Below are 24,717 nucleotides of genomic sequence, written 5' to 3' on the forward strand. Positions count from 1 at the left end.
CCATTTAAAAATGATAAAAAAGACATAAAAAAATCAATCTTAAAGCGTCGAATATCTGAGTTAAAGATAGAACTTGATCTATTTCCTTTCACCTATGTATTATCATTCTTTTATTCATTTCTAAAGGTTAACCTGACGATTTGTTTAAAATTGTTAATTGAGTTTAACATGGTCCATGGTATTCAAGCATTCCCAATGTGGTTGAAACACATTAAAGTATCAATTGATTCGTTCTTTAAATGTGCATTTTTGCATTATTTTTTTTTTATTTTTAGATTCACGAAAATCTCTTTTATTGATACTTTGAATCTTATGGGAACACACAACAAAAAAGTTCATGTGTGTGCTGTTTACAAAATCCCATATTTTGTTTAATAGTAAGTGTTGTATCAGACAACGTACAACGTATTGACAGAGCTGAATTTGTCATGGTCCGGGTTTCACCAAATGTGGTTGAAGTGCGAAGACCAAACAATGTAAAATGTATTTTCCAAAAAAAGTAGGACAAATGAGAAGCAGAACATGGCATCCAAACAATTTACGAAATAACAAATGATTGTCTAGTTCAATGCTTATGGAAATTGTAAATAATTCAGTGGATGTCATTTCATATAAGTTTAGGTACTTCATAAATTGCCTGAAAATTCAGTCATTTCACAAAATGCCTAAATTTAGAAAATGCATGTAACATATATATACATTGTTACAAGACATAAGTAAAAAATGTGACATTATTATTATGCAACTAAGAAATATAAAGAATTTAAATTTCTTCGATATGAATATAGAGTACATGATACTTACTTAAGATAACGTTGGAGTACATTACATACGCACTCATATTCGAAAAAAGTTACATAATTTACCCCCGTCTGTCGACAAATGATTCGTGTTTGTCAAGATATAAATATTGTCAAATTTCAAAACGTCTTTTCTAAAACTTAAGATAAATAAACTCATCATAGATACCAGGATTGAAATTCTATATTTTCGCCACACGCGCGTTTCGTCTACAAAAGACTTATCAGTGACGCTCGAATAAAAAAAGTTAAAAAGGCCAAATAAAGTACAAAGTTGAAGAGCATTGAGGACCAAAAATTCCTAAAAGTTTTGCCAAATACAGCTAAGGTAATCTAAATCTGAGGTAGAAAAGCCTTAATATTTTAAAAATTTAAAGTTTTGTACACAGTTAATATATAATTATGATCATATCAATGATAATTCATGTCAACACAGAAGTGCTGACTACTGGGCTGGTGATACCCTCGGGGAATAAAAGCGTCAGTTTGCTACGAAGCGTAAAAGCAACTAACAAAATGACAAAAAAACATCTCAGTCGAATTCTAAATCAATCAGTGACAATATTGTTAAAAGTATTACACACATGAGAAATTATTTTCACTGCATGTAAAATGTATCATGTACGCGGACAAATATGAAAGTGGGTTTGTCAATATTTCCCGTGGTCAAAACACATAAAAAAAATCATCACATACAAACAATTCATATAACAGGTAAATACTTCATTGCAAAAATATTTATAACGTAAAAAAATATGTTCTACATGACAAAATTGCACTGAAGAGAAGTACACAAAATATGCAGAAATATGAATGTCGTGTATTAAATATCTATAGTGCATGATGGATGTTCAATACATACCTAGTACTGGAAAATACACTAAAGCAGGGATAATCAATAATTATTGTGTAATTCAGGTTTCAAACAGGGAAGTTAATGTGAGATTCCCCGGCTTAGGTGTTTATATTCAGCTCAACTTTGGATCAGAGAGTATAAACCCTAAGACGGGAATGTCACATTAAATACCGTATGAGACCTGAATAACATATAATATTTGGTTATTGTAAAATTAAATTATACGACGGACCGTATTATGCAATTGTTGTCCATTTACTATTTTAGTGCAGGACAAAATGTTGCTGAGAGTATTTGAATTGTTTTACATGCTTTTCAGTGGTTATTGCACTTATTTAACGTTTGATACAAGTGGTTATTGCACACTTTTTACGTGCGTTACAAGTGGTTATTGCACACTAAAGTCTGCTTACATTTTACCGAAAATATAACTTGTGTAATAAATAAAAAAAGTCTAAAAAGTAGAATATTGTATTTCAGGAACAATAGCGCTATTACTGTACAACATCTAAATTGACTAGAACACAATGTTTAATTAACGATACCCAACCAAAGTGATATTGCATTATTGCAATACCTAGGGATATTGCACGCTCCATTTACTTTTTACTGGGATTCTTGCATTGCTGTATATTAGATATGTATAAATTGAATGTTATATTGCATTATAAACATTAAAGTCGGTTGACCATTTGATAGTTTTCTGTTCCCATAGCTATGTTCATCAGCTGTTGATTTCTCCATTAACTCCTCTCCTTCTGGTATTATTGTTTTCTCAAACTTACTAACTTGTTTCCGTTTAAGGTCCTCTCTATTTCTGGCACACATGAAAGCGAGGAACGAGAACACAGTTGCAACCAACTTGATACCCAAATCTAATGCATGACGTCGGTATCTGAAATCTACTAAATCGTACAAAGCACATGCGCCGGTTCCACCACAACTAGTATTCCATAATCGGCAACATGTATCCACTACTTTTCCTGTTATTACCGGACCCGGAAACCAACCTTCGAAAGACATAGAAATGAAATTCAACTTGATTTGTATCACAGTGATACTATTAGTTAGATGACTTGGTGTAACCAGGGATGTACGGATTTTAAAACCGTTGTAAAATTCCGAACTTCCTTAATTTTTACACCGACATTACGAATGTATTACTTCTAAAGCGTTTTTTTTAACTCATTCTTATACCGGGCACACCTTTTCTTCATCATCTTAGCAGACGTAAATAAATAAATTTAATCGACTACGCATGCAAAATCAGCGTATTGAAAAAAAGAAATTACTATTTTTTTTTTGTTTTTTTTAATATAGAATTGAATGTATTACACATATTTTTTTTCACGTTGTAAATTATCATTTTAAATTGTTGCGCGATGTTAAATGTTACCTTTTTGTCGCAGGGAGTAAAAATTTTAGCTAAAGTGGGGTGATATTTACAACATAGGTAATTTACCAATCAGATTACAAGATTCTTGCTTCATATAGATAATTATCCATACCACAACGCATATTCGAAAGCAAAGTTAAATAAATGTATGAAAACAATCGTTCATCTTCTTTTAAAATAAGTATATATAATATTTACCAAAATGGTTTTAAAAGTAATGTGTCTTTACATTAAAGTGTATGAAATGGTTTCCTGGATATAAATAATATCACGGAATAAAATGGGGAAACAACATTTTTCACTTGTTTCTTATTCTTCAGATTGTAATTGAATACAATGAATATAAAAAAATTACCAAACTTCAGTATGCTATAAAAAAAAAACCCACAGATATACGTACTTTTTTTATGTAGAATCAGATACTTTGAAGATACTACAGTTTTCAAGAAAGAAGGCTTCACGCTACTTTTCCGGAACTTAGAACCTTCCCAACGTTATGCGACCATTTTACATAAGTTTGGAATAAAAACAACAAAAACAAAACATGCATATATGATAATTATTGTCAGTATGAACATAAATCCTTGGACGACTAAGTCCGTTAGAAAAAATACCAAACATATTCAGGACGATAACATATTAAGTATAATTTATATGTATATACTCTGCTTTGCACGTTATCGACATGCTGAATCAGATGTTTAACAGTCCAAGGAAAGGCATGTACAGATAACCTTTATGATTGGTGAAAGTTAACTTCGGACAGGATTTATGATTGCTCCGGTTGGTCTCAGAATTCATGTTAACTTAAAAAGCAGACTTGGTCCTAGGAATTCTTTTAGGACTGCCCGAAAAGTAAAGTTTATGACAGGTATAATATTTAAGTTAACTCTGAACAACAAGTCCTACACAGAATTAAGCTTGTGACAACGTCTGCATTTTAAAGCAGTCATTGATCTGGACTGCTATGTTTGAACCAAACCTGTTCAAACAAAGTTAGCGTCGGTCTGGTCTACTCCAGACATGAACCAAAGTTAACTAGTTAACAGGGCCGCTTTGATTGATGAATTCGATTTGAGTATAATCACCTACATGTATCAAGAAGTTTGGTAAAACAAGATATATCCATAGGATCGATGAAAAAAGCAGACCTGTCCTCATGACTGACATGACTGATCTGTCAAACAGAAGACTTGTCCACAGGACAGGTTAACAGCAGGCCTGTTCACATGTCTGCTTGGGTCAAGTGGTCCTGTCTGCAGGTCAGGACAAGCTGACCAGTCATCAGGTCTGGTCTTCTTTATGAGACCTGCCCTCAGGTGTGGTCTGCAGCAGTCCTAAAAATGCAGACCAAGGTCTGATCTGTTAAGGATAAAGTTGACTTTCAGGTCTTCTTACATTTTCTAAAGCAAATACAAGTGGCGATCCCAGTATAATGGAAAAGTGCAGAAATATATAAGTTTTAAATGTTTACCCAATCTAGTATAATAAACAAACAAAAAAGCAGAACAAAATAATGTTTACCCAATACTGTGGCTAACAATGATCTGAATGCAAGTGCCATGGCTTTATCTTTGTCCTCAACACATCTGAAAATTTATTTGAAAATTGAGATAGGAATATCATGTAAGAATAACTAAGATAATTGCATGGTGTCATTAAAGACTAGAGTTTGGGACTTATTTTTACCATTTTTTTATTCTGACTTTTTATAATTTTATTCTTTATTAATACATTTGTTTTGATGTGCTATAAGTGGGGGTTCGGGTTATATAATTTTCTTCCAGAGATCGTAGTGTTAAGGGGTGGTTAAGCACTTAACTTTTTTACAGTAATAGTCAGTGGTTGTCAATTTAGAATTTGGTTCTATATCAGAAAGTGGAGTTTTGTCATCAACAAGGATATTTTGGTAACCTTTACTGGTTCGTTTCCAATGCATGTATCATTGTGTTGCTATTTCATTGACGTGTTTATCACATATACCAATTTTGTCATGATGACTTTTATTTTGAGGGACATGAAGCCTATAATAATCGAGATATACGTTCGCAAAAAATTAAGCAGGATGCAAACTTAGTTTAGCTCTTCTTTCCAGTTGACTTTGTGGTAATTTATGTTTGCAATTTTCTTACTTATTTGGTGCTTTCAAATAAGAGATAAGTTTTGACAAATTCACAATGATTGATATTCGCGTTATTTTTTTACTTTCTAAAGTCGCGTACATCAATCGCTCACGATTGTTGGTTAACAGTATTTATCGAAAAAAACAGTTTAACTATTATCAAAAAGGTTTCTGAATTGATCATCTGTTGCATTTGTACACTTCGGTATCTTTTTTTTTAGATTTTCTATGTGTATTTATATTTATTGAATTTTAAACAATCTTGTCCATTTAAAAATGTCATAGTTATGAATTTCTACAAAAAACGATGAAATTTGTCTTAATTATCATACAAGTGGGAGGTTTAGCTAGCTATAAAACTAGATTTAACCACTATTTTCTTCGGAAAATGTTTGTACCAAGTCAGGAATATGACAGTTGTTTTTCGATCGTTCCGTTGGTTGATAACGTATGATTTTGTCAGTTTTTATGAACTTCCCCTTTTTGAATTTACCTTCGAGTTCTGAATTTTTGTTTAACTTTCCTAATATCAAGATAAAAGTAAAAGTAAATAATCTACCTCATCACGAATATATATTCAGGCATGAGAGCTATTGTCTGCAACAAAGCAAACACAAATACCTCTGATATATAATCATACAGCATATCACAATCTGGTTTGCAAAGCCCTGGTGTAGCAGTAGCGCCTTCTCCAATACATTTACAGTCAGCGTATCCCTGGAGAAGACATTTAGACATAAGATTATCAAATTGTAAGTGCTGTGATGCATGTTTTAAAGGTGTAATGTGTTTATTTTTTAGCTAGCTATAAAACCAGGTTTAGTCCACCAGTTTCTTCAGAAAATGCCTGTACCAAGTCAGGAATGTGACAGTTATTTTACACTCGTTCCGTCGGTTGATAACGTTTGGTTTTGTAAGTTTTTATGGACTTCTCCTGTATGAATTAAACCATTTACCTTGGAATTCTGTATTTTTGTTATCTTTATGTCTTAAAGTTACTATAACTTGTTCAATGCAACGTTCCTGTAAGAAACCTATTTTCGTATTCAAAATTACACTCTGCTTCACTGTTGTTGCTGTGTAATGCAAGTTTTGTTTAACAGGGAATCACACACAGTCATTTGCAAGCAGCAAAATTAATGAAACAGAGAGTTAAACTATCTTTGATAACAACAAGAATACTTTATTAGACCAATTATCGGCCCATAAAGGGCATGTTACATATTATGATTACAAATAGACATAATCAAAGAAACAATAATGATGATGCTCATGATAATATTGATTTAACTATAGCAGTTGTTTTTTTTATTGTAAAACATTTATTACAAATCAAAACCACAGTGTTGCATGGTTATATATTGATATGACACCCTTGAATAAGACCTTCCAACTTAGCTCCTTTCCAAACTTCTAAAAGCAACCAATTAAAAATAGACAAAATGTAATTTCTTTTTCGTCAAACGTTTGACAGAAGATACTAAAGGGACATTCACAAACTATAAGACGAAGACAGGTTGTAAAACGAGGTAGATTTGTTAGGGGCCCATAGTCATCCATTGCTGTGAAATAAGCATTCAGGTGACAGTAAGTTTGTGGTACATGTATTTTTTTTTTATCAGATTTTGCATACAATTATAGCACTGATATAACAATTTTACCTTACAAATGTTTGTCTAGTTTAATATATTTCCTTTATTCTCATTTAAACAAATACTTTTTTTTCAATTTTCGGTTAAGTTGTTTTGTAAAATTACATATTTACACCCCGCTCTTTGAAAAAGAACTAAAATTTTGAAAACTTATTGTCATGTCGCAATACTCCCATACTTGGCAAAATCTTGCATCTCCACTGAATGTTTAGTCAACAGAACTTTTGATATGAATAAGCATAACGAATAACGGTTGTTTACCCCAAGACCTCCCCAAACCCTTTCCATTCAAATACTTCGGATTATAAGAAAAGTAAGCTAATTTAGCTTAAGGATTGAATCATCAAAAATATAATACAACCCCGACCGCATGCCGTCGAGGCCATGGGCTGTTTACCTTTCTAGAAGTATTAAAAGTATACCTCTAAATTGTGTTCCATACACCTTCGTGACAATACGAAAAATAGTTCCTGTTGTCCGAACCACACACATGGAAATAGGTATCTTTGTTACAATGACAGTCTTCGATGCATGTAGTTATATTGGAATTGCTACAAAAGAGGAAAATGAAAATTTGCATTTTTTTTTTGTTTTGTTTTGTACATACTGGTAAATGTTAATGATCAGCTGGATTTTAGCGTACTTTATCATTTAGACGCGTTTACTCACAATAATATGATGACGTTACATACTATAAATTGAAGTTCTACTCGAGCTTGAAATTAGAGATTTAATATCTAAAGTTTGAAATTCGAAATTCAATATTAGAAATTCGATCTGAATTTTTTTAAATTCAATATCTAAATTTAAAATGAATCTAGAAATAAAGAAATTCCATATCCAAATTAGCCTGTCAAAAGAAGGCTTTTAAGTTGTTAAACTTTTGAGGTAAATGTCTTTAATCCGCATTTACATAATGCCGATAATTGCTCTCGTTTGAGACGAGACACCGATACGACACGAAAAATGAAAAAGTCGGATTTATATCCACAATGATCTGGAATGTCCTATCATTGTCTGACCACAGTCTTATACGTTCATAACAGAGTCCTACTGATCGGGAATGGTCCGGACAGGTCGGAAAAGCACTCTCGATAGTAAGGTGCGTCCCGTAACATTCGAGAAACTTGATTCGATTTTGTCTTTTCGGATTACAACTGTGACTATGTCGCGACATATTCTGCTGTATCAGATCAAAATCGTAATAATTTCTTTTATTATACTTCATGTCAAAATGCCAAATTTTGATTGGTTAATACGAGGGAGATAATTTACTCTATCCCATGGTAAATACTCTATTACCCTTCACGAAGACGCTTGATCAAGTGTGCGCTTTATTAGATACGGATAGTTGTTGTGTACAAACGTCATAGTTTAGTACTTTGAATTTGAAATTTCATAGACAGTAATAACAGAACAGTCAGTATGATAAATTAAATAATACATAGCAGAGAGGGTGATAGAGCAGATTATTACCCCTCGAAAAAACATTGTCAACCTTGGCTTCGCCTCAGTTGACAATGTTTTCTTGGGGAAACTATCTGCTCTATCACCCTCTCAGCTATGTGTTATTTATATAGTGTTGTCTAGTGGTAGTGACTTGCTGTTTTTAATTGCCTCTTTGGTATCTTCTTACTTTTTTTTATATTTTTTTTTTGCGACGAAAAGCGGAACTGCACATTTCCCTTTGGATTTTGGACTTCGAGTTATATTCAATTGACTCTAAGAAAAAAACGGTACATCAAGTAGTGAAAGTGTAAATAAAAGTAAATATATACCACAATGAAACAAAAAAAAAAAAAACAACAAAAAAAAAAAAGTTTACCTTATTGTGTTATATCCGATAATTTCTGGATTATCGCATCCAACGAAAAATCCTAGTAGTAGAGTGAACCCTGTAATGGCCGTCAAAATCAGTGCTAGTTTCATGCATGCATATGGGGTCATTCGAAATTTGTATACAATGAATCCTCCAATAAATGTCCCAAGTGAAGCAGAGCAGATGTTTAAACCACCTAAAAATCTATTTTACACATTTTTAAATATTTACAAAAGACCCAGCAGTGACGCTCGAATAAAATAGTTAAATAGGCCAAATAAAGTAAGAAGTTGAAAAGCATTGATGACCCAAAAGCAAATGCTGTGATTCAACAATGTCCTTTAAATTATTCATATTTCTTCAATCACATTGTGCACAACTAGTAGGTTTTTGTTTACTTGTTATCTGTCTTTAAGGTAGATCGGCTGTCTTTTTCTGAGCATCCCTTCTGAGCATGTTGCAAAAATGATTTTTTGGTTTTAAAATAATTATACCAAGTATCATTAGTCATACAACAGAAACATATAAAGCTTGATATTTTAGATTAAACTATAACAATTTAAGTGTCGTCAAGAGTATATATAATTTTCAGAAAAAAATTCTTTAAAATCAAGAGCAGATAATTTTATTGAATTTGATAGGACAATTTGTGTTGGTTTTTATTTATTTTCTCAAGAAGATAAGGCTCGTGACCCCCTATTTCTATTTGATATTTCGGAAGAACTTATGACAAGTAATTTTCTTATTGAATTTTAACCAATTCTATCGTTAAATGTTTCCTGAATAAGGAAAATTTAAGTTTCCCCTATATAACCCATATACAATAACTGTGATTTCGTTAATTTCAGTGCATTTAAACGGGGAAAAAAACAAGGTCCGTGACCCCTAGTTTTCATATAAAAATTTGAAGGTACGTTGAACCAGAAGTCGTTTGTACAGTAGTTTAAGAAAAATTCTATCGTCGACATCCGCAGGCCAGCTACATTAAAGAAAATGTCTTTTCATATTTAAATTCTAAAGCTTTTGTATTCTCCTTTTAATGGTTTTCAGTGCTCTTATATTCACTTTTACAGTGAATCATAATATAGTCACAGTCACTGGTACATGTAAACTGGATTGCTCTCTCATTTTTTTATTTATGTTGTGTAAATTTATCCTTTAATAATAAATGTGAATTAACTTTTGATTTTTCAATAAGAGTTGGTGGATGTAATATGATTTGCTCATTTGAAAAAATGAAATTCTACCGTCTTCCTTTCAATACTTATGAAAGGAGAATATATCATAATCCAGTAATTTTCATTACTAAATTCTCAACGTTCTATATAACACACGTAAAATAAGTTATGTCTAATATTGTTTCATCTCAGCTTCTAGAAAGTGTTCTACAACTAACGTTGTTTATGCTTTAGACTAGTTCCCTTACTTCAACTAACGAACTTGTTATTTCTTTTATTTTTATAAAAGATACGTAAACAATGGAATTAATTATTTCTGGAGTGTCAGAAAATCTGGATGTCTTGGATAGATTATAATTATGTGCTTTTGAATGTCCTTTCAATTCGGTTAACAATTATTTTTACTCCGTACACTCCACTTCCAAACAGCCTTATGAAACAGAAATTTTCTTATTTAACTAAAATGATACTTTGTATTGGCGCCAATTTTGCCATTTTAACAGAGATCTTGCTCCTGTATTTTCCTGTATGGCCTTAATTAGTCAGTAAAGATCCGTCAAAATTCTAATTGCTAAATTTGTTTGCATTTATACCGTTACCTGGATAACTTCTTTGCTTTAAATACTCAAGAGTTCTCCATTTATATTGCGGAATTTTAACCAAGGGAACTTCCATTGAATAGATATAATATGAACAGCAATGATTGCCCTTTTCTATATTGGGATATTTCCTTTTCATACGGGAAACTCTTTACTTCAAATCTTTACCACAAAAGAAACAATTTTTCGTTCCATATTGTTTTTGAACAATGAACCCTAGCTTTGTCAAAGGTGTGGATGATTTACAAAAGATTTCTATGCCCGTTTACTAATAAATGTCATCGTTTTAGATTTCAATGAACGTTATCTATGTAAATCTAGTAAATAATTGAGCTTAAACCTTTACTTAATTCTTTTATAGATACAAAGATTCAGTTGGGAAGTTAGACTGTATCTGCCAAATTTATCAAAATAGTGGCATTATATCCTAACTTTTACGGTGATGTCGTTTATAGAGCATGTTATTTTAAATTTGTTCTTAAAGGTTGTCAAGTTACCTCCATAGTAAGATCTTTGAATATTTTTGTATCAGTACTGTCATTGATTTTGTTTTTTTAATAAATCAATTAATTAATCTTAATGTGTGCTGTTACACATGTTCACAAACATGTTTAACCCCGCCATTCTTATTGTGCCTGTCATATTTGTTTTTTGTTCTTTGTTTTTTCATCAATCATGTCGTTGTTTTTTCCGTCTGATTTGTTTCACATTTTGTCATGTCGTGACCTTTTATAAATGAAAGAACGGTTTTGGTTCTGCTCATTGTTGATGGTCCTACGGTGACCTATAGATCTATGCTTTCGTCCACGTCATTTGGACTCTAATTGATAGTTGTTTTATTGGCAATCATACCGCATCTCCTTTTGATGTTGATAGATGCTTTTCTAGTAAAACGAAGACAACTCATTTTACAAATATCAAGTCACACATTAAAAATGCATTACACGTGTGTGTACATTTGTCACATGCGTATTTAAAGTAATGATATGTTGCTGTTCTATTGAAAAATTAATATATGTAGTTTATAATTTTTATTATTATATGTTATAAAAGTGCCCCCCCCCCCCCTCGCCAATAAATTAGACTTACAAATACTGCAATGTTTTGGGTATATTTTTATTCACTATTCGATTCCGTTCTATATTTTTGTTGGTCTTTTATTTAAGGTTTTCAACGTTATTAGGAATATGCTATTTTCAGATAAAAACTTAAGTTTTAAAATAAAAAAAAACTTGTTTTAACTTACATGAAAATATCATGGTAATTCAATCCATTTATTCAGATAAACTTACCCATTAATCAATTGTCATGCCAAGTGGGTATAGTAAACTGTGTTTCTAAAAATTTTGGCATGAAAGAAATCATACCCGAAACAAAGAACATTTGTAAACAGCTGCCAAGGATCGAAAAGGTGAAGCACCCGTTCCTAAATAGACGTAGTACAGTGCTTACAAATCCTGCAATTGATACAGAAACAATTTTATAAAATTTATCTAATAACAACTTATAACGTCAATTGTAATAGTTATATGAATGACTTGCATTGAATACGTCAGCTGTAAAGGCATTTATCTACGAGAAAGGAATTCAATGAGATAGCAACCCAACGACACAGTTGGTAAACAAACGATATCTAGAAGTCAAAAGACAGTCTTCAACAATAAACAGGTGTCACAGCAAATTATTTCAAGTATTAAATCGCCAAGAACAAAATTTGGGAAACGTTTTAAATGAAATAGCCGACAAGATATCTTTGGAGAATATAAACACCGAAGTTATAATATCTAAAATTACAGAGACATTGATACTTTTACTTGTGAATCAACTGTTCAATTACCCAATAAAATTGAGAATGGAAATGGGGAATGTGTCAAAGAGACAACAACCCGACCATAGAACAGACAACAGCAGAAGGTCACCAACAGGTCTTCAATGCAGCGAGAAATTCCCGCACCCGGAGGCGTCCTTCAGCTGGCCCCTAAACAAATATATATACTAGTTCAGTGATAATGAACGCCATACTAAACTCCAAATTGTACACAAGAAACTAAAATTAAAAATAATACAAGACTAACAAAGGCTAGAGGCTCCTGACTTGGGACAGGCGCAAAAATGCGGCGGGGTTAAACATGTTTATGAGATCTCAACCCTCCCCCTATACCTCTAGCCAATGTAGAAAAGTAAACGCATAACAATACGCACATTAAAATTCAGTTCAAGAGAAGTCCGAGTCTGATGTCAGAAGATGTAACCAAAGAAAATAAACAAAATGACAATAATACATAAATAACAACAGACTACTAGCAGTTAACTGACATGCCAGCTCCAGACTTCAATTAAACTGATTGAAAGATTATGTCTTCATCATATGAATATCAGGCACAATCCTTCCCGTTAGGGGTTTAGTATCATACCATCATAACATATATGAGAAGAACATAACCCGTGTCATGCCAACAACTGGTTTTTAAATAAATGTGTTTAGTGCCGATGCAAAGACCCTATAAGTGAATCAATATTAACGCCAAAATATGCAATCTTTAATGACCTGACAACAGTATCGTAACTATATCCCTTCTTGATAAGTCTATTTAAAGGTTTTGTTAGTTTCAGAGGTGAATACTGACATTTTTGTGCTTTATAAAGAATATTTCCATAAAAAATTGGATGTGATATACCTGAACGTATAAGAAGTCTGCATGTTGAGCTATATTTACGAATGATGTCCTTATACCGATGATAAAATTTAGTAAATGTTTTGACTAGTTTGTGATATCGAAAACCCTGGTGTAATAATTTTTCAGTAATACATAAATTTCTCTCGTTAAAATCTAAAACATTGTTACATACACGAGCGAATCGTACAAGTTGAGATATATAAACACCGTAAGATGGTGACAAGGGAACGTCACCAAACATATATAAGCTATCAAAGTAATGTAACTTATTAATAATGCTAGATTTAGGAATCTTTTAATGCGTTAACTACAAAATATGTACATTTACGTGCATTCAATTATAGTTTAGACCGTTGGTTTTCCCGTTTGAATAGTTTTACACTAGTAATTTTTTGGGGCCCTTTATAGCTTACTGTTCGGTGTGAGCCAAGGCTCCGTGTTGAAGACCGTACTGTGACCTATAATGGTTTACTTTTATAAATTTTGACTTGGATGGAGAGTTGTCTCATTGGCACTCATACCACATCTTCTTATATCTATATTCAAGAATGTTATGTTATGATTACAAGTATATAAAAGATGTCTCTAAGCTAAATAAAACTAACCTTTTATATGACTGAGAAATTTAATATTTTTCTTTGGCTCAGTTTTTATTACTTTTTTGTTAGATTGGTAGTTCCTTGGAAAACAAAACAACGGCAAAGATATCACTATGCTAATAATTCCAAATATTAGGAAGCCTAACCACCATGCCCCTATCCAGCGTGGGTCCCTAGTTGTAATAGCAACATCTGAAATAAATATTACACGATTTCTTCTCTATGTATGAACAAAACATGCAGATGACAGTATGCTTTATATCTGTTGGAAATTGGCTTCGGCGGTACAACATAATTATATAGGGATTCGTGTATTCACCTTATGGTCACGTGACATAAATCGTAGTTATAAAAATGGAATACTTACCAAAATTTTAGAAGATACAGTATCTCGACCTTGAACATTACTTGAATTGAACAGGACATTACATTACACTACTTTTACTGCTAGGTCATTTAAAAACTTAAATCTCAATGTAGAGTAGAATTAAATGGTGAACTGCTGATTCTGAAATCTCGTGCACCGCAAGTGATTGATCATTATTTTTATTTAAATCTACTTATGCCTTAATCAGATAAATTTTTGAGAGAAAAAAAACTTTGGCAGTAAGATATTCAATTATTTATAAATTGGTTTATGATGTTGAGCAATCAAAAACCAATCAATCATTAATGTGTTTACCTGACAATATTATATATAAACAAAAAATCCCATATGAAAGTCGACAATCAAAAGATGATAAACATAACTGGACGCTTTAACTAACATTAATTTTCCAGAAAAGGGTTTAAGTGTTTAAGTTTTAAATAAAAATGTGTCAGGAGTTTAAATCAAAGGGTATTTTCACTTAACTTCAAAATATTGTGCACTCGGAAATTCTTTAAGTGAGTGGGGCTGTCTGTAGGTTAGACGAATGAATACAATGCATCTTTTATAAACAGTAAATTCTTATCATATAATTTAGAATAAATTACTTAAATTAGCTGTATTTGGTTAAACTTTTCTGAATGTTGGGTCCTCAATGTTGTTCAACTTCGTATTTTATTCGGCCTTTTGAACCTTTTGATTTGAGCGTCACTGATGAGTCTGTTGTAGACGAAACGCTCGTCTGCCGTACAAACTTTTAAGCCTGGTATATCTGTTGAGTTTATTTACATTTATACCAAATAAAGAAATATAAAAATGAGATGCGAGATATAATTTTCAACAGCACCATAAATTAAAAAGTAAATAAAACGAGAAACCATTTTCAAGGATAGACTGGTACTCATTCTTAATTTCTATGGCACCCGAGTTCCCCTCCGGCTTTTTGCAGAGTTCATGTTGTTGAATCTTTAGTTTTCTATGAAATGTCTTGTTTTTGTTGTTTGCCGTTTCTTCTTTTTTTATTCTTGTTCATGGTTTTGTCTGTTTTTATTGGATTTAAAAACCATTTTACCCATTTTAGATGTAAAAGTCTAAATGGCTCCTTGCCTTTACAAGTGTTATTTGAATTCAACAGACATTTTCATAAATATGCATTTAATACCAAATAGAGGAGGAAAAGAGCATTAAGATATAAAGAAGAACATTTACGTCATTTGGACTGATGTTTGTCTGATTAGCATTATTTTTAGCTTTTTCTTAAATTGACATTTATAAGGGGGAGGGTTCGGATCCCGCTTACATGTTTAACCCCGCCATATTCTGTATGTATATCTGCCTGTGCCATGTGAGAAGCCTGTAATTCAGTGGTTGTCGTTTGTTTATGTGTTACATATTTGTTTTTCTTTCATTTTCTGTACATAAATTAGGCCGTTAGTTTTCTCGTTTGAATTGATTTACATTGTCATTTCGGGGCCTTTTATATAGCTGACTGTGCGGTTTGGGCTTTGCTCTTTGTTAAAGGCCGTACGGTGACCTATAGTTTTTAATTTCTGTGTCATTTGGTCTCTTGTGGAGAGTTGTCTCATTGGCAATCATACCACATCTTCTTTTTTATAATTAAATATTTGTCACATACCATGTCTTTTTTTTCATTATAATCTTAAATAAATCAAAGTTTATCTATGTCACTGCCAAAAAATATACATTATTGCAAGATCCGTATCCTTTGACATTGTCAAATTTTCATTTTCACAAATATCTAAGTTTAGGCATAAATATAGCGTGTAAACAAATTGCCGGTACTAAAACATATTTATGCATAAAAAGCGTCATATGAAACAAAATTTAAGTGGTAGACTTAAACTAGTTTTGAATTCTCTAAACTGTTGTTGCATTTGTTTTCTTGTGTTTCCTTTGCTTATTTTCAATTTTCATTTAAGGGCATACGATACATTTTTGAACCCACGGTGATTTTTTTAAGAACATTTGCATACAAGCTATTTTTCACCTAGTCAATTCAAAAATTATACCTTATGTGCTACTTTAATTAAGAGATAAATGTGGTCGGAATTTTAGACATTTACTCAAAATTGCGGTTTTTGGACATTTCTATCCTTTTGGATAGGCATGCCTAACTTTTTTTTTTAAAGATAAATACAAGCGGATTATTTTTAAAACATTTGGATAATCTTCTTTACACAAAGAGGGGTCAGTGTACTTGTCTTCTAGCTAATGATTACAACTGTCGAAAAATGCATCTTTTCCCGATATGTCACAGTTTGACGTCGCAAAAAAATAACGTCATTACCTCTGCTGTAACTGTATCGTATGCCCTTAAACGAGTGATACCAACAGATCATACCTTCTAACGTAACGTATATATTACTAAAAACTGCCCCTAATCCAAATGCCAGTGCTGGTCCAAATATACAAACGGTAATGATTATACCTAAAATTAAACAAAAACAGGTACATAATTTCATGAACATACACTGAATACAACAATGTCAAAGGTCAAATAATATAATATTAATAAAACAAATTTTATTTAAAATAAAATGAAAATATACGATGTAAAGAAAGACTAGCATGTTCAAAGTCATAACAATTCAACCCCTAGTTTCAAAACAAAGTCCGTTCGGCCTCCATCGATTTTTAAAAATAAATAATTTGAAATTATTTTTTCGATTTTTTCGCAATGTTTTTTCTACTGATTATACGAGTTTAGACAATATCGGTCATAATCAGTTGCTGCTCTGTTAAGGATGTACTCAGGTCAAGTAATGAACTTTTGTCAGATGTTCGGACTTCTTGTGTTTTGTCTTACAATGCAGGGTAAAATATTTTGCCCCATATCACCAACTTTTCTTTTCATAGAAGATTTCAAAAGCTCATAAAAAGGTCATTACCAAAATTGAAGCAGATTCTAGATATTTTTAGCTTACGATTTGAGACCCAAATAATGCTAATGCTAAATATAAGGTAAAAGTCCGAGTCAGCCTTTTCCCGCCATTTTTTAAAACTCAAATATCACAAAAAGGAGTTCCATAACCTATCAATATTTTAGCTCATTTTGTTCCTTTACTAATGCTCTTTTGACTAATAGTATCAATTTTAAATTCTTAATTTTTATGCCCACCTACGATGGTAGAGGGGCATTATGTTTTTCGGTCTGTGCGTCCTATTGTCTGGCCGTCCGTCCGGCCGTCCGTCCGTTTGTCCGTCTGTCCCGCTTCAGGTTAAGTTTTTGGTCAAGGTAGTTTTTGATGAAGTTGAAGTACAATCATTTTGAAACTTAGTACACATGTTCCCCATGATATGATCTTTCTAATTGTAATGCTTAATTATAGTTTTGACCTCAATTTCACGGTCCATTGAATATAGAAAATGATAGTGCGAGTGGGGCATCCGTGTACTATGGACACATTCTTGTTTTAATTTTACCTAAGTACATCCTTAAACAAGTTGTCTAGTGAGTAGTATACATAATAGGTGTTCCCTGAATGCCAAGCGGCCAATTTTTCATTCATATTCTGGTCTATATTAATTCAAGGGATACATCTCAAATGGAAGTGAGATCACTGAATATTTAATGAAAAAAAATTGAAGTCCTGTGTTACTTTCATTAAAATCATCAAGAGACAAATTGATTGATTGTTGATTGCTGAACGTCCGAAATATTTCATGCATGTTCAGGACAATCATTAGTAAGAATATATAAACACATGTTGACCTTGAATGTAAACTTACCAAGATACATAGATGTTTTCCTTTTCTCGACATTTTCATCAACGTAATAAGAAACATATGGCGTCCTTGGAGACTTCCCAACACCTTGCAATACCATACCAATCGCAATAATAGCCATTGCAACAGGAGTAAACGCTGTTGCTGTACCAACAGCTTAAGGTGCCTCGCTTTCACATTGGGTTGTATCGTATGACGATGAATTCTTAAGATTGCACAATTGCAAAGGATCTGTTGGCTCAAAATTTGTTTCATTTGTTGTTTTTGTTCCACTATCTTGGCTCGGCATAAGAAAATATGCACATGAACACAAAATGCCGGCAAATCCATAAAGTACGGTTGATATACCTAGTGTGTGCGGGATATGAGCAGTTGTTGCTCTATAGCTAACAAAAAGTGTCAACAATAAGAAACCGATGTCATTACAACTTAACAAAAATCCACTCTGTGAACTATTGAAGCCAAACTGTTTTTCTAGGGTTGTTATCTGCGAACTTATATAAATTGACAGGGTTGATGTTGTCAAACTGGATAAACTGTAGATGCCCGTAAAACAAACAATGGTCGCACAAAACTGGAGACTTTTTGGTTGACATCTGCCTATCCCACAATTATCGGATTTTGTATTCATTTCTGGAAAAAATCTGTGGTGAAATTTTAAATCTAACTACATAAGTATATTGAAATGTGTACGAAATGAACGGATTTACCGGACGAACGATATTACTGCATTTTAGGGGGATTGACACCAACCCAAAATTAGTGTAACGTAAATTTCCAGTAAAAGATTTTCAATTTTACTAAAGCTCCTTCATGCAAAGCATGATTTTTATTAAAGAAAAAGGACTTTAGATCTTTTTCATTTGAAAATATTTAATGAAACATTTTTAATTGTAAACTTTCTATCGAAATGAAGGAATAACTTTATTTTGACCCCGTCTCTCTCTCTCTCTCTCTCTCTCTCTCTCTCTCTCTCTCTCTCTCTCTCAAATTTGATCTTCGACAATTTTGGATGTTCTTTTATCTCTTTGTTGATCGTGCGCTTAAATGTTTATTGATTTGATTTCCCAAACCTTTGGTCAATAGTGTATATGATTAGGATCGTGCGCACTACAATCTCTATGTTTTTATTTATATTTCAGGGTATAATGTATAGACAATAAATGTCTAGTGTCTTTAAATATCAGCTGTATTTGTATGAGGCTAAGAAACGGATGTAATGCGAGCTTTAGTGAGCTATTACTCCTGTTTCGAGCCGAGTACAAATACAGCTGATACTTAAAGACACTAAACAGTTATTGTCTTTATTCTGCAATTAATTTTGTACATTTTTTTCCATCCCAATCGTTGAATTTGTTTTTGAAAGAAATCGACATGACTTAAACGCGGACGGCAATGAGGACCCCAAATTGAACTGTGACGTAACCGTTCGCTCGAAACAGAAGCAGGATACCAGGAGACTATATACGTATATCGCTTCGTGTTATCTGTACACCTGTATTAGTATAGTAGAAAGGTCGATTGCAGGATAAAATGTTTCTATAGATAGAAAACTAATGTAATTGTACGATTTCAATATGAAGGATAATCGAATATAATTTGACGAACTATTTCGAAACGAAAGTTTTATTTCGCGCAGTTCCAGTTGTACTTCAATCTAAATTAAATATCCGAAGGATAACCTTAATTTCTTAGGGTTGAACATGTTTAAATCCGCCGCATTCTTTTTAACGTGTCTTTAACCAAAACTCTCCATCTAAAGGCAAATAGTTTCGTGTTTATACCCAAAAAGAACAGAAAACACTTTTCTGGAAAAGGTTATAACGCACCCTGATTCAGTGGTTGTCGTTGGTTGCTGTCTGCCATGCTTGTTTTCGTTTATTAGTTAAGAATTATGAAATTTCGTTGGTTTACTCTTATGCCTTTGTTTCATATAATATTATCCTCGGGCCTTGATAAATTAATATACGGTATCGGTTTTGCTCATTGTGAAGGCCGTACGGTGACCTATAGTTTTCACATTCTTGTCCGTTGGTCTCATTGGCAATTATACCGCATCTCCTTATATTTATGTAAGAATTTGTCCAGTATCAAGATCAAAGTGTTATCCTATATGATATATATGGTAACGAATGAATGGCTGATTATATTTGGACTTAAAAACAAAGTCACGTGTATACCATACTTGCATTACTCTCTCTCTCTCTCTCTCTCTCAATTCACACTTACCTTGTTTATATACGATCATATGTACTCGTGTATTATGGCTATAGACAACGTTCCAGCTGATTTAACTACATGTACATACTATTCAATGTAAATAAATTATAATCTACCTTTTCAAAATTTAAAATGCTATTGTGCAAACAAAAAGCTACGTACCATATCTCGTAAACTTTTGATATACATGGACTTATAACGTGTTTACCTGTGAACACGTGTTCTTATGCCTTTTAAGCTAGATTAAATTTAACTTGTTTAAGTCTATGAAACTTATATATCCTTGAAGAAAAAAGGAGAACTATGTATATATCTATACTACTAAAATAACGAGGTCCAACTTGTAAGCCGCCATGACGTAAAAACGACGAATCAAAGAATTCAACTTTATATATAACTAATATAGGACAATGGTGTTGATTAAAAATTGCACCACTCCAGGCCCTTTAAATTTGTTTTACACATAATTACCGAGTCACTTGAGAATCGGTCTAATTAATCATACGGGGCACGTCACGATGGGTTAAATCTGTTAAGGGATTCTCATTGGTAAATATTAGCTTATTCCGGAAGAACATGTGGTAAAGTAAAGGCTTTTTTTTATTAGGGACTTTCCGTTTTGAATTTTCCTCGGAGTTCAGTATTTTTGTGATTTAACTTTTTACCATCTGATTGGTTATTATTGAGCTGCATCTATTATATGTGAGCGTATCCGTAAACTTTTGAGTGAAATTTTTGAAGTGAGATTTTGGAGCGAAAATTTTGGAGTAAGATTTTGGAGTGAAATTTTTGGAGTGAGATTTTGGAGTGAAATTTTGAAGTAAAATAGAACACAAGAATAAGAGATGAACTGCAATTACAATGTTATATGTCCAAGATTTTTGTTGAGAAAAAATATCAAGACATTTTACTATTACAATGTATTGATTTACATCAAAATTTCAATTTCGGATACAAAAATGGAGTTGGGGGGTTCCTGGCAGATTTTTTTTTCAATTGCATGAAATTGTAACATTCGGCACAAACAAATCTGTGGACCTATCATTGCTAGTTTTATGCAAAAAAGTGCCTTCCAATCACCCATTACATTAATGTATAAATCAGCTCTCTGGCGATAAACTTTTTTGTAGTCCGTTGGGTCGGGTTCCAATTTCTTTTTAATCTTACATTTAACTTTTGATGTAGTACCTAAAAGAAAAACTATGATAGGATGTTAAAATTTATTTGCTATCAATGTTTGTCTACACACATAAAAGGATTGTAAAAAATGTCAGTATCTAATGCTGTACTGATCCAGCATTTCTTTGTGTCCTTCATTCAATTGGTCTTTATTTTCGTCGTGTACAATAACATGCTGCATTTCGAATCTTGGTATAAGTAAAAGTATGTGCTCTGCATGTCCTTAGAGTTTTTGACAATTCGATTAAAGGCTGAAGAATGAATTGAAGTCATACCTTTTTAAAAGTAAATCATGTGGCGACTTTCTATGCTTTTTTTTCTAGAACCCATTTCTTAATTTTCGAAGTCAAGTTATACTTTAACTCAGGGGCTACTGCGGGCACTGTATGATAGAACCGCAGTATCAGAAGAATGTAAAGTTGAACAAGTTATGTTGAGCAAGTGTGGACGCAGTATTGTGCTTAACTTAGTAATGTACTGGACATAGACTCACATTTTTTACATGGCAGGGTTGGGATCCCTAATATTATCATTTTTGGATCTAACAAAGTCAAAACCTTTCGAATGAATATATCAACATTTCTTTTTAGAAACTTATTATTTCGCCCTCTTTGTGGCTCCCAAATTCGGACCGGTAGCAACTTGGACCCCCATAATTGATCTGACCTTTTATTTTGTATATTTGAAAAGGATCAGTCATACCATAACATTTTTCGTTGAGCGTCATAAAAATAAAAGAACATAGTTCCAATGTCCCCGCATTGCACATATTTTATCTATCAAAGGTACAAGGGCAATAACTAATAAATTGCTTCGCCGAGCGCAGCTGGATACGACCGCAGAGGTTCAACCCTGAACAGTTGGGGCAAAAATGGACACAATATTCGCGCTTGATACAGGTCTGATTTTGGATTGTAATCAAATATTTGACACATAATAGGTTCTGACACAGAATAACTGTAGTCAAAGAACTTAGAATTGGTTATATGATTTGAATTTATATTCATTTTTTTGCTTTTGTGCAATACACTATGCTGTTGCGAATTGAATTTTCTAAGTCCAAGGACCATAACTCTGCACAAAATCATCAGACCGGAACAAAATTCGAACTTGATCTGTAATTTGTCATGATAAAACTGTATAACAATTATCAAATCAATATCTTCAAGCATGACGAAAAAAAGTGTGAAAAACTGATTATTTGAGTGAATTTTCAAAGTCCAAGGACCATAACTCTGCATAAAATCATCAGACCGGAACAAAATTTGAACTTGATCTGTAACTTGTCAGGATAAAACAATATACCGAATTTCAAATCAATATCTTTAAGCATGAAGAAAATAAGTGTGGAAAACTGATTTGCCGAACTGACGGATGGATGGACAGACAGACAGACGGACAGAATGCAAACCTAAAGTCCCCTTCGACTTCGTCGGTAGGGGACTAATAACAAAACTTTCTTTTCAAGAAAAAGTTAGAACCTGTACACTTTTTAAAAGCACCTTCAAACATGTGTGTGTGACCTCAACTTTGCATGTTTGGAGATACATGTATAACCTTAAGTTAGTTATGATATTGATACAAAGTACACGTACATGTATTATAAAAATCATATCATAATCGAAGAATGAAGTTATAAGTTTTACTAGACATACATGTACATAAGGTGATTCCATGTTTTTTAGACTGAATAAAAACTGTATATTGAAAATTGGTTATTTATTAGATTATTAAACCCACAACTCCACTTCACAACTCCACTCTACTCAACCCTTCTGTACATGCCTACTTTGAATGACATTTGCTGCCATGCTTAATTGAAACTTCGGTTTAATTAATTGTGATATAAATTTTAGTATATTTCACAGATATTTTGTTTCATGTATCTCGTATCTCGTATTTTGTTATTATAAAACACCCATGCAACCACGTACGCATCCCATATTGCCTAATATACTATGTACTCCAAAATTTCACTCCAAATCTCGGATATAACATTGTAATTGCATTTCTTTTCTTATTATTGTGTTCTATTTTACTTCAAAATTTCACTCTAAAATCTCACTCCAAAAATTTCACTCCAAAATCTCACTCCAAAAATTTCTCTTCAAAAGTTCACTCCAACACTCCACTCCATAAAATACATTATGCCAGTTTACCACACAGTAGCTGTCGTAATTGTGCAGAGCCATTTACAAATTAAACGTTCTTAAAAACATGTAAATATACAAAGGATCGTGTATGCTTGCTTCTGTCTGTAGTAAACACAAATTAAAGATAAACGGGAATATAGATATACTGTTCCAAGAGATAAGTACCTATTAACTAATATAAATCAAAAGCATAAAAAAATTCTGAAAACAGGTTTATTCAAATGACTTATTTTCTATTAATTATAATGTTTTTTATCCCGGGTCTATAGCTAGGACAGTAAGACGGGTTTATCTGTAGTTGACCTAGAAAACATGGGCGCATCTATTAACCTCTCACGTGACCGATCATCACTTACTATGTAATGAGTGGTAGGGATGAGCCGCTTGAATATGTCACTATTCCATGCTCCATGATATATGAAAAGGGTGAGAAATTCAGATTAAATATATCATTAGGTTGTAAAACTAATTAGATGTCAGTATTTTTTTTTATGCGGTTGAACCACAGTCGTAAATGCATCAGCTATTTGTCAAACTAATTAATCTCTATATATCTTCACATGTGGTATTTCCACTGATGCTAGTTATAGATGCTATCAATCCGATTATTTTGACATTTTGCACCTAATTAACATTCAAAGATTTGCATACATGAAACATGATATCAATTATTAAAAGAAATTCCATAGTCATGATAGTGTCAGCGTCCTTTAAGAGGGAACGGCAATTTAACTTTTTATAAGTTTTTCATTTATATAAAACTGAAAGTGTTACTCTCTGGGGTGTAACTAGAAATAAACGGATGCTTATCAGGTTTCATAAGTATTCTAAGATAGGGAAATATATCTTTAGGTCTGTTTGTTGTTAATTGATATATGACAGGGTATATATTTTTGATAAACAAAATATATGAGGAGGGTGGAGTACTTGATGTCTCAGCTGCTTACCCCTACCAAAGAAAGATTTAAGTGCCCCCCCCCCCCCCGAGAAAAAACTTCAGATGTGGAAAAAATCAATATGTGAATTACACAACGATTTGCACAATGACTGCCCTCGTTTGATTCCATATATATGTCTCATTTGATGCCTTCAGACGAGCCAACAAACTTTAGTGGATCAAAGCCGTATAAACAGAAAAAAACTTTGCATAAACAGGTTTTTGTATGGTCCGGACATTTTTTTCTGGATGATGCGCCAGTGCACACAATCCGTTTTTTTTTTTTTTTTAATAAAACTTGTTATGAAGTAAAATACCACTGGCAGACGAATGTTTACACGTTGTAAAACGACTGTTAAAAACTTAAATTAATCTATGAAAATTAATCCGATGACTACAGTGCATCTGCCTCTTT

At 32.6% G+C, this 24,717-nt stretch overlaps 1 protein-coding gene across 1 annotated transcript; it reads right to left on the bottom strand.

Annotated features, from left to right (window-relative positions):
• Positions 1-1,522: 1,522 nt before the first annotated feature.
• Positions 1,523-23,023, bottom strand: LOC127719274 (solute carrier organic anion transporter family member 3A1-like). Its single transcript, XM_052225289.1, has 11 exons — positions 23,002-23,023; positions 21,201-21,221; positions 17,817-17,957; positions 16,429-16,515; positions 13,706-13,891; positions 11,727-11,879; positions 8,652-8,841; positions 7,269-7,377; positions 5,734-5,891; positions 4,577-4,641; positions 1,523-2,666 (listed from the first exon to the last, which is right to left on the bottom strand). The coding sequence occupies exons 1-11, from the start codon at positions 23,021-23,023 to the stop codon at positions 2,290-2,292; spliced, it is 1,509 nt and encodes a 502-aa protein (XP_052081249.1). The 3' UTR covers positions 1,523-2,289.
• Positions 23,024-24,717: the final 1,694 nt, after the last annotated feature.

This window comes from Mytilus californianus, unplaced genomic scaffold, assembly GCF_021869535.1.
Source record: "Mytilus californianus isolate M0D057914Y unplaced genomic scaffold, xbMytCali1.0.p SCAF_11, whole genome shotgun sequence".
NCBI classification, from domain to species: domain Eukaryota; kingdom Metazoa; phylum Mollusca; class Bivalvia; order Mytilida; family Mytilidae; genus Mytilus; species Mytilus californianus.

What these genes read in the sequence shown, in the direction of transcription:
- LOC127719274 (XM_052225289.1), bottom strand. Translation starts at nt 23,023, where the DNA reads ATGGCAGCAAATGTCATTCAAA. An exon ending in TATATACGTTACGTTAGAAG is followed by an intron (nt 13,892 to 16,428) that starts GTATGATCTGTT and finishes TATTTATTTCAG; the next exon opens with ATGTTGCTATTACAACTAGG. An exon ending in TATACCCACTTGGCATGACA is followed by an intron (nt 8,842 to 11,726) that starts ATTGATTAATGG and finishes ATAGATTTTTAG; the next exon opens with GTGGTTTAAACATCTGCTCT.